Raw genomic sequence first — 11,231 nt, forward strand, 5'->3', positions numbered from 1 at the left:
TCCCATCCACTAAACATTAAACCGACCTTTGCTTTTCTTTGAGTGATCAAATTTTGTAGGTTTTTCAATATAGTCCTGGAAACACGATTCCAGTATTTTTATGTGGAATTATGTTTGTTGTAGTAACTAGTACCAGCACAAGATACTGGTTTCTAAGTGTAATTCCTTCCAAATTCTAGTCTGATGATTGTGGATTAGAGTAAAATGACCTTTTATTTCGATAAAACTTGATATTTATCTTGGTTCTTTTGATTTTCTTTGTCATTCCTTGCACATCTTCCAAATTGATAGTCTTACCAAGGTTTTCAAAAGGTCAAACCTCAACCATACGACTGAGTTAAACATAAGGGCAAAGCTCCAACCTCTGTTTTTGTCTTGGTTGTTAATCAAAGCTTACTGTTTACTAAAATTACTCTCTTTCAGGTGGCTTCAAATTTTTGCTTCATCTCTCTGTTTTTGTTGGTTAATCAATCCTGTAAACCTCTAGCTTTGTAGCTACTTTGCAACTCATGCCTTTGAATTTTACCCTTTTTGTCGGCATAATGGTAGTTATCATAAAAAAAACAATTATGAGTTTCTTTTATCCTTCTCTCTGCTTAAATCTTCTGTTTTTTTCCTAAAGCAAATTTTATTATGGTAGAAACTACAAGGAAAATGATAATGTGCAGCAGTATGGAAGAACAAGATCTGACTGTAATGGGAGAGTCTGATAAGCTCTCATAGTACTTCCATTAACTACTTTGCTTTGTTCTGTTGTAATACCTATTTTTCTTCAAAGATGAAGCTCAAAGAAAATCTCTGAAACATGTTATTTTGGATGGTTTCGCACAAGTAAACATCGGATGTTGTATACATTTCATTCTTTGATACTCTGATACAAGCTAATGCAGTGAGATAAGGCTTCGTCGGATCTATCTACCGATATCCTTCTCGGAGATGTCTACTTAATATACAATAAGGTAAGATTTAGATTGCCACCATTTTTTCCCTCTTTGGTTCTTTCATGCATTTGTCTTTCAACTTGGAATATAGTTTCTTCATCTGTTGCAATGGAGCTTTGTTCGAGTCTTTTTCTCAAAACTACTGCTCTGCTTTGTTCGAGCTTTGCTGCAATTGGATTCATCACAAGTTTTAGCATCAGGTTTGAGTGGATCAAAACATTGTTCTACAACTCTTTTCGAACTCCGGATCTGAAAACTCCATCATCATCTTCTAACAGTTGTTTGGTTCGTACTCCGGGAGTACGACGATCGCACTACGGATGTGGTCGCCTTCTTCGTACTCCCCCCACATGTTTCATGCTGTTCTTATCCTCTACTCCCATCCAACTCTTTGTCCTATGCCTATAGTCAACGCCTCACCGGTAGCTGTCCGAAGTCAACGATCTTGATGAGCAGCCATTCACGAAAACTTCATTGTTTCCTTTCTTTGTTTCTTCTCATTAGTTTTCACCGACACCACATTTAAGTGGAGTGTGAATCCCAAGTTCTTTAAGGTTCTTTGCGTACGTATACACACAATACACGCAAGCAACCTAATCTAGTCTACCTGCTGTCGAGATCTTAATCTAATAACTCTTCGACCAAGTTTTTGGAGGGTTCTACTTAGAGATATTTATGACCTTTTAATATATATATATATATCATAAGAAGATCTAAATAGTAGAAGGAAATATTTCGTTTCCACACTCAGCCATGGAGACGTGCTCGAGTTGGACTTGTAAAGAGCGGGCCGCCTACATAACAAAAACGGTAAAATGCCGTGCTTCCCTCCACTGTCAACCGTGACGAATCTATTGTTAGATCTTTTGTGATATCCCAAGAAATCTTTCTTCCCTCCACTTATATAGTCCATCATCCACAGCCCCACCGTGTTCAACAACCCCCACCACCATCTGTCGAGCGGAGCGGAGGAGGAGGCAGAGGACAAGGATGAAGCTGGTTTGGTGCCCGGATACCGCCTTAAAGGCCTACGTCGACGCAGTGAAGGCCCTCGCCGAACGCGGCCTCGAGGAAAGCAGCGTGGCCGAGATGGTCTCCGCCATGGCCGGAGGTTGGAGGGCTCAACTCGTGGTGGAAGCGTGGGCCCGCGACGCAGGCGCTGCCACCGGCGTTGGGCTCCGAGCTGCCGTCGAGCACGTGCGAGGCCGACACGTGTGCGTCGTCCCTGACGAGCAGTGGGCGTCGGAGTACGTCGGGGCCATGCGGCGGGCGGGCGCGTCGGTGGAGGCGGAGTCGGTGGCGGTGGGGGAAGCGGAGGGCGCGATGCGGGAGCTGGAGGGGGTGGACCTGATGGTGGTGGACTGCCGGCGGAGGGACGCCGGGAGGGTGCTTAGGGAGGCGCGGCCGGGGGAGAGGGGGATGGTGGTGGTGTGCAAATGGGCGGGTAGGCAGCGGGGCGGGGCGGCCGGGGTTTTCAGGGCCGGTACGAGGGTGGTGCGGGCGACGTACCTACCCTTAGAGGGCGGCGTGGAGGTGTTCTATGTCGGCGTTGGGAAGGGGCCGAGCTTGGGCGACGCCCGTTCCCGGTGGATTAGGTATGTGGATCAGTACAGCAACGAAGAGCATTTGGTCAGAAGATGGTGATCGATAGCAAATAAGATTTTTTCAAATATATAAAGAATCAGAGAGAAATCCTGTGAGACAAATCTATTAATATATTTAAACTTTTTCAGTAATTTCTTTTATGCTATATATATATATATATATATATTTGTTTGGTATTGTTTCTATTATTTTTCTTTTAGGTGCAATTGGTTGACTTGTGATGATTAAGACTGTGAGGAGGATTAATATACAAGTGGTAAAGGAGTAACTATGAGCATTATTATCTCGAGTTTTAATTTCAAGAATTAGTACATTTTTCATTGTTACTAAAGAGGGTTATGCAGAAGCATTAATCGTTTACAATTTGCTAAGTAGTGATCTTTTGCAATCAAGAAAATCCATCATCATATATATCCTGCTTAATTATATGCATGAAATATGGTAATTTTAATCGGAGATGATAAGAACGAGTTTGAACAATTTTTATTAGATTAACTAAAATTCTAGTATAATTATACAAATAGGAATGACTTATCTCTACTTAGAATTCTATTTGTAAATATAACCAAAACATATAATATTAAAAAGAAAAAGAAAAATATTTTAACATACCTATCTGTACAAAAACACATGCAATAGATCAAACTAAGTATCATAAACAAGAGAAGAAAAAAGGTATCACAGTCTCATCATCACTCATACTATCAAAAAGGAAAAAATGATTTAATATAAGCGAAGTATCCATCATTTGTGCTAATGGATTTGGATTAAGCTAATTGACATGATTACTACGCATCTTCCCTTTTCTTTGTTTAAAGGAAGTCAGAAATGGAGTCATTGAATGTGCCACCACATCATGCCATGCCATAATGACAGCTTTTTTTATGGTAATGTTAACATCATTTGATCATGACATGGAATTTGTGTCATGGCCACCTCATGCCACCATTCATCTTGCCATTAAAAAAGAAAGAGTGACCATTAATTAGGAATATTTTGCCATCACTAATATTCCTTGTTTGGGGGTCAAACAAGAGAAATATTTTTCTTTCATTACATGAGAAATTAAAATGATTATTTTACTAAAATATTTCTACATCATTAGAATAGCATATGTGGGTTTTGTTTTGCTCAAATCATCACTATCATGTCATCTTTCTACTAAAATATTTTTACTAAAGAAATTTTTTAACTTTTCTATTAAATAAAGCATAAAAATTTACATGAAATAATCCTAATTACTCAAATCATCATTATCTTGTCACCTTACAATTAAAATATTTCATCCTTTAAAACAATATCAATATCATCAATATCCGCATTCTTTTTTTTTTTCTCTATCCTATCATAATTAAAATTAAAAAATCAAAAATCAAAACAAGTTTGTGAACCTTTGAATGTCATTATTGTTAGAATACTTTTATTACATCCACATATTCTTCTCCGTTCTTTCTATCCTTTACAGAATCTATCATATAGATTTTAAAAAAAATCTATTCTATATATTTTTTAATATTTATAAGGAGTCCTATCAATAAATAATTAATAGAGTCTCTCCGTAAGATTTACTAATATAATATAAGTGAACATGAATTTTCTATACCTCATCGAAAGTTAATAGGATCACATAATCTAATACTACAATGTGAATTGATTATAATATATGATCTGAATTATATGTATAATTTGAAGTTACCATTCTAATCACAATGTAACATCTAAATCAAACTTACTTAAGATCACAGTCGTTGCATTGGGTTGGGCCGTAGGGCTTCTACTTAGCCACTCGTACAATAATGCATTAACCAATTGGATGTTCCAATAAAATCGAATCTCTATGATTAATTCATATAGGAAAGATAACGATTATTAATCCTATTATAAGATAATTAGCCACAATATCACATTTAAATGAGTCTCCAAATTTACACTTTGGTACATTATACATAGATTAGTGCTGAAAATTATGTACATATATATATATATATATATATATATATATTGGAGGATGACTTCTCTTGAGCCATTATTAATGAGAAGTCTTTTGCCTTGCAATCGATCGCACTCACTACATGTATTGCAGTAGAAGCCTATTAAGATGCAAATGGGAGGGAGGCTTCAATCCCTTCCTTCCCTCACTAAGCTTCGATCCATTTCTTGCGAGGAGATGTGATCCTGAAGACGTGCTCCTCGCCGGTGCACTCGTCGACGCGAACCACCCACTGGCTCCTCTTGCCGGCAGGCGGAACCCGGCTCACCCTCAGCCCGCCACCGATGGGCAGCAGATCCACCCTCAGCCCCCCCAGGGCGTCGCCGCTCGGACTCGAGCTCTCGCAGAAGGCGTTGTGGCCGACCACGACTCCGCCGCAGGCCTCCATGGCGCCGAGCTGCGCCGCCCGGAACACCCGCTCGTGCTCCTCCGACGCGCAGTCGACGAGGACGAAGTCGGCGCCTCTGTACTCCCCCATCAGCAGGTGTTGTGCGTCACCGACGACGAGGTCCACGCGGCCCGCGTCGGGCCCGAGTGCTTCCAGCGAGGAGTGCAGCTCGTCGGGCCCGCGAACGATGCAGGCGATCCGGCCGCCGGTCTGATCCGCGGCGGCGATCAGCGCCAGGGTGGTCGGCCCAGCGGAGTCGGCGCACACCTCCACCATGAGGCGTGCGCCGCTCCCGGCGGCCAATGCCGACACGAACTCGGTGAGGTCGGGCTCCTTGGCCTTGTTTCCCTGCAAAAAACCAACGCAGGAAGCTCATGCAGTCAGCCATTCAAACTCCTACAGCTTGCATCGGACGGGAAAAGCTCAAGTGGTGGTGGCTTTGCTTACCAGTTTCAGTGTCCGGAGGAAAGCTTTGGTGGCATTCTCAGCAGACCAAGCCATGCCTCTGTAGCTTAATTCTCTTCTTCTTCTGCTGCTGCTTCCTCTTCTTCTTTGTTTAGTGATGTCGATTAGGTTTTCTGGGTATCCACAAGCTCACAAACGTGGATATATATATAGGCTACATACCACCATATAATATGCATCTTTCTGTACGGCCTAGTTGGCATGCTCGATCACTGCTTCCTTTGCCTGCTGGTATGCATCAGATCCACTTCACTTCACCTGTTGAATCACGTTGACATGACTCTCTCTCACACACACACACACTCTCTCTCTCTCTATATATGTATATTTATAGAAGAGACAAAGGAGATCTATGTTAACAGATGTCTTTATAGAGTCAGATGGATCTCCATAAACACAACAATGCATGTGACACAGAACTAGAAACAAGGAAGTCGGCAAGAGAACCTTGTGTAATAGATCGTTAACACATTGACTTAAAAGTGTTCATCCATCTAAATCTTGGTGTAGTGTTCTTAAGCCAGCCAACATCTTCCTTGTCGACATCTTCCTCGTGCATCTGAAACAAGCAGCATGTGAAATTTACGTCTGCAGGAAGAGGGATGGGAACTCCACGGAGCAGCACGTGGATGAGACCTTATTGTAGTTCCTCTGTCATCTTCCTCGATGTTGCCCGTTCTCAGCAGGTTGTTTCATGGAAGACGCTGCTTCTGTATCTCCTATTCTCTATAGTTTGATCTGCACGGAGCACACATGCATGGAGTAAGGCTTCCTCTCCCAAAATATTGATGCATGAGCTGTGATGTCTGCCTGATCCGATCTGATCCGACCTAACCTGTCGCGGACCAAACTAAAATGTTGAGATATCCGAGGCTTTGTCTCATGGTTTGGAAGCATCGGGCGGCAAAACGCACCGACAATTACAGACTAATATTGCAGTCGTACTAAGAAGAGAATAGATTATCCATTGCTTCACACTTCCTCCGATACAGAGGAGCAATCGTAACGCTTGTCGACTATCGTGATAATTATTATTGATCAGAATAGAGAAAAATCGAGACTAATGAAAATGAAGATAGATAAGAAGATCTAATATTGCTTATGTCACGTCTCATCAGTTTGACATGTCGGTCAGTGTCAAACCTAATCATCTTAGCAAACCCAATGGATGTCTTGCGATCGACATAACTATCTCGTAGAACAACTCATTGCTTTAACAATTACTCAAGCTTCTTATAAAAAGGTCCTTCGAGGACACTCCTAAATCTTCCGATTACACTATCAACTTAAGCATCGGAGAAATCTCTATCGAGCATATCCCTAATATAGTTTTCGTAAAATCCTTTATTGAATTTTCTTGTCTTTTGATACTAAACTACTTATCGGTTAGTATTTATATCATCATTCCACATACAAGCTTACATGCCACCAAAGCCTACTATTATATTGGATACTGTTGATGCTGTGTTGCCTTGTCGTTCGATCGCATCGCAGCCAATATATTCATTGGGCTCATGTGAGCACTCTGAGATCAGACACTGGTCTGTGTTCTATGAGACTTGGCTGGTCTCTCAAGGACAAGGAATGGGCTTCAAGAATCTAATGAGTCAATGTCACCAGCAGAAGATGAAGATTTGGATTGAGTATAGATTTGATGTCTCAGTTTATCGGTTTAAAGGATGTTCGAAGGAAGAACTGAATCTAGGAGAGTAGTAGCAAAGTATGGGCACGAATGATTCTGATTGCATTGCATGCCCCCAAGAGGGGAACACTATGTGTCTTCAGTGGATGATTTCATGCACTATGCTTTGAATCAAGTGGAACAGTGTGTCCCCTTCATGTCCTTACAAGAACAAATATATTGGCACATCTTCTTCTGCAGAGGTTGATGTCTTGGATCAATGAAGCAATTTGATTGTGGTTTTGGGCAACAAGAGAAGGTTCAAACCAAAACTTAAGTCTATAACCTAACAAATAAGATTAGTAGGTCTAACTAAGATTTGTTGCACAACAAAGCTGTAATATCTCAATTGTTTTTGCATGTTTAAATTAAATTATTTAAATTTTTATTTATACTTTCTAGTAAAATCTTTTTGGGAATTGTTAATAGTAAGCATTTCACTTCTTCCAAATACAATAATTATCTTATTGAAATTATATGATTATTGATGAATGAAAATATTATTATTATTTTTCTTTCTTTTATATTATTAATTGACTCTGCCATCTTTCTTTAATCCTTTCATGAGGTATTTCGACATCAAAGGATGAGTTAGACAAGTTGTAGGTTTGGATGCAATCTAACTCATGTCGAGAGCACGAGCCCAACCCAAGACTTCTTTCTTGGGTTGGATTCCAAATAGGATTAGATTTGGATTCGATTTGAGTTGGATAAGAAAAGAGAAGCGAAGGGTAGAGAGAAAGGTAATTAAAAATTGTTTTTATTTTCTTTTTCCTTTCTAAATGCTCCAATGCATTAGGTTACCCAAACAAAATGATTTTAACTAAGACATGAACTCTTTAAGTTACTGATAAGAAATCTAATCTTAAGCCAAAAATCGTATAGTAACTTAAACATTAGTCAAGGTGTAAATTTATTCTCTCTCCAATTTATTTATCTAACAAAATATTCTTCTCTTTAATACTTCCTCCAAATACCAAAATGGTTACTATTTATTATGATTAATATTTCTCAATTAAAAATATATAAATTAAAACCTAAGCTTATCATCGAATGATTCTATGATATAGAGACAAAAACATAATCGATATTATAATATGATATATGATCAACACCTCAGTATCCTATGAATAACATAGTCGATACTTCAAAACCATATGATCTAACGATTGACACCTTGACATAAGGTCAACCAATAAATACTTCAGAGTCATATGATCTAATGGGGGTGACACCTTGACATAAGGTCGACTCGATTGAACTTTATTATATCTTAGGTTATACCTATTGTGATGTACATTTCTCCGTGCTTAATCATATTTATGTTGTATCGATTTTGATAAAAGTGTAAGGGGAATCCTTTTATAATGTACTCTTAGGTTTTATCAATACAACTAACCCTTTCGGAGAATACTATATGTAAACAAGAAGCATAGGGTTATGAGAAAAAAATCGATAATAAAAAAATTATAAATAATAAAAATAATATTTTTTTTAAAAAGAAATATCAATAACAAAAAAATATAAATAGTAAACTTCTAAAACTAATTTAAATATTGGAAGGATATGATGAAAATCTACCAAGTCAAGCGATGACGTTAAATTTCATTAACACCAAGATCTTTGGAATGATGTTTATATAAATAAAAAAACATATTACAATCATTTCAAGGAGTTCAATTCATATTTAATCGTAAACCTTCTTACTTCACAATCAATATTATTGTGCATTTTCTTCAAACAAAAAAGCAGTATCCAAATTCATATACACAGCCTTTTACTAAAAACAAGTATTAAAAAGAAAACAAAAGAAAAAAAAAAAACAAAGCAAGCTGAAAACAGAAGCATTTCCGAAATCTTGGGATCATTACACAGCATTGCTTCTTGGAATCATTAGATTCTTAGTATTCACATCACCTGCACGACTGTTGGCCACTGCTTCTCCCACTCACATCGACTGCCTCTTCTGCTGCTGCGGCCTCTCGGAAGTGTTCCTTCCGCTGCAACTGTCGATGCTGCACTCCGTGTTGCCGCTGTTGTACACGCAGAGCACCTTGCACTTCACCACCCCGCCGGTGTACACGTGGAACCCCGGCGCCACCATCATCCGCACGCCCACCGGAGTCAGCCGCTTGACCCTGTCGGCCGCTACGTCCTCCATGAACCGGCCATCGAACCTCGCCCCTCTGTTCGCCCTCAGCGTCGGGATCGCCGGGTGCACTGACCGGGCCATGAGCCGGACCACCCACGCCCCCTTCGCCGACCCGAAGAAGGCCTGCAGCAGCCCCTCAGGCCACGGCCGCGTGCGTCCCACCATCGCCACCACCTCGCTCATCTTTCGGTCACAGAACCGGCTCAGCCCCACGCTGTAGTGCCTCGTGCCTTTGCTGAGAACCTCGTCCCAGCCTAGCCCTCGGACGGCCTCGTAGCCCGTCCGGCTGGCCTCGCACCGTGCCGCCGGGTCGATCAGGTCGGACTCCTCCTCGTCCTCCTCCTCGAATCCGGCGTACAGGACCCGGTTCAGTAGCGCCTCCATGTAGAACAGCAGCCCGCTTGGGTTCCTCCGCCACTGGACCGCGGCCCGGGGATCGTACGGCTGGATCAGCGTCGCGACCCGGTCGGAGGACCGTGAGCCTGGCCCGGCAAGCCGGACCTGCGAGATCAGCGAGCGGGCGAGGTGGCGCACGGCCGTGTGGGCGTCGGCGACGGCGAGGTGGAAGACCTCGGCGGTGAAAGGAGCAGAGAACGGGGGTAAGCCGGTAGCCGGGCCCGGTTGGAGGGCGGCTCCGAGGTCGCGGCAGTGCGACTCGAGGCGTTCGACCTTTCGCTCCAGCTCGGCGAGGGAGTACTTGAGGCGGGAGGCCTCAACGAGGGCTTCATCGCGTTTTCGGGTAGCGTGGACGAGTTTCCGCGACAGCTCCGCCGCTGCGAGGCGCCATTGGTCCTCGTGAACGTCGGAAACTGGTGTGGCTGAAGCGGCGGCAGGGCTCCGGCCGGTGAGGGAGAGGAAGAGAGATCGGAGGCCGCGGAGGCTGGGAGAAGAAGACACCATGGGGTGTTGATGCTGGCCAGCGGCGTTATCGAGGGGGACGACTGTTATGAGCTTGTCACGAGAGGTGGGGCGGCACTTGTTGCAGGAGACGGACACGACCTCGCTCTCCTCCTGGCCTCTGCACCGGGAGGGTCGCCGCGGAGTGGCCGTCGGTGCGCTTGTCGCCGCTGAGGAAGCGGTGACGGAGGAGTGGAGCGGCGTGGGGTTATGCACGTATGGACTTCCGCTTACGGATGCGCTCGATGGCTGTTCTTTAGGCACGACTTCCAGTTGCTGCGATTCCTCCTCTTCTTCTTCTTTCTCATGCTCGGGAATCTGCCAATAAAGGTTTCATGCATGCGTGAGAGCCTCTAAAAGACTGACACAAACGAGAAGAAGAGATCGATTACTCACCGGATCGAAGACAGGAGAGCGAGGAGGAAGGGGAGGAGGAGAGGGGAGGGAAAAGGACGAAGGACAGGAGAAGGGAGAGGCCATCGAAGACGAACTATTCTCTTCCTTCCTCTTCTCTTTACGGGACAGTAGCGAGTTAAATGCTGCGTCTAAGACTTCCCCCTCCCACAATAAATTAGCCGCAGACTTCGTTTCCTCGTGTCTCCTCTTTCACTGTTACCGCTACAGAAACTGCCATTGCTGGAGATTCATCATCAGCACGTTGTGGAGAAGAAATGACAAGTAGTTTTGCATATATTCTCCTTACAAGGACAAAAAAGTAAGGCATTGGAGAACTCAGCATGCATGTAAGACCATCACGAACTACCGATTGCTGCAGGAGACTTAGAACACAGATGAACTGGATACATTTGAAGTCTTCAATGAGCGACCATTCTGTCGTTGCGTTGGGTGAGCATTGATTAGTGGCGGTCGCTTGGGATGGCCTTCCCCTGTCACTACGAATTAAATGCTGTTCACGGGAACTCAGTATCTTCTCTCACGACGCCTCGTCAAGCACACTCGGTAGCACTGAGTCATGTGAAGGTCATTCTCAATGCAGCCACTCTTCTTCCTCCAAGGAAGAATGTTGGGAATGGGTAGCACGATACGATCTTGCTTCTCACACCTTAGATCAAGATTACATAGTGGGAGGGCACTGACTGCTCTCTCTCTCT

General features: G+C 43.0%; 3 protein-coding genes across 3 annotated transcripts; 1 reads left to right on the plus strand and 2 right to left on the minus strand.

Annotated features, from left to right (window-relative positions):
• The first annotated feature begins 1,827 nt into the window (after positions 1 to 1,827).
• LOC135675084 (uncharacterized) lies at positions 1,828 to 2,815 on the plus strand. Its single transcript, XM_065185355.1, has one exon. It carries the CDS (start codon positions 1,932 to 1,934, stop codon positions 2,583 to 2,585), a length of 654 nt encoding a protein of 217 aa, XP_065041427.1. The 5' UTR covers positions 1,828 to 1,931; the 3' UTR covers positions 2,586 to 2,815.
• Positions 2,816 to 4,434: 1,619 nt separating this feature from the next.
• On the minus strand, positions 4,435 to 5,560 carry LOC135675085 (uncharacterized). The gene is made up of 2 exons (XM_065185356.1): positions 5,372 to 5,560; positions 4,435 to 5,272 (listed from the first exon to the last, which is right to left on the minus strand). The coding sequence occupies exons 1-2, from the start codon at positions 5,423 to 5,425 to the stop codon at positions 4,685 to 4,687; spliced, it is 642 nt and encodes a 213-aa protein (XP_065041428.1). The 5' UTR covers positions 5,426 to 5,560; the 3' UTR covers positions 4,435 to 4,684.
• Positions 5,561 to 8,724: 3,164 nt separating this feature from the next.
• LOC135674234 (IRK-interacting protein-like) lies at positions 8,725 to 10,856 on the minus strand. Its single transcript, XM_065183882.1, has 2 exons — positions 10,516 to 10,856; positions 8,725 to 10,437 (listed from the first exon to the last, which is right to left on the minus strand). Exons 1-2 carry the CDS (start codon positions 10,597 to 10,599, stop codon positions 9,019 to 9,021), a joined length of 1,503 nt encoding a protein of 500 aa, XP_065039954.1. The 5' UTR covers positions 10,600 to 10,856; the 3' UTR covers positions 8,725 to 9,018.
• Between the last annotated feature and the right edge of the window lie 375 nt (positions 10,857 to 11,231).

Source organism: Musa acuminata, chromosome BXJ1-5, assembly GCF_036884655.1.
Source record: "Musa acuminata AAA Group cultivar baxijiao chromosome BXJ1-5, Cavendish_Baxijiao_AAA, whole genome shotgun sequence".
Lineage (NCBI taxonomy): Eukaryota > Viridiplantae > Streptophyta > Magnoliopsida > Zingiberales > Musaceae > Musa > Musa acuminata.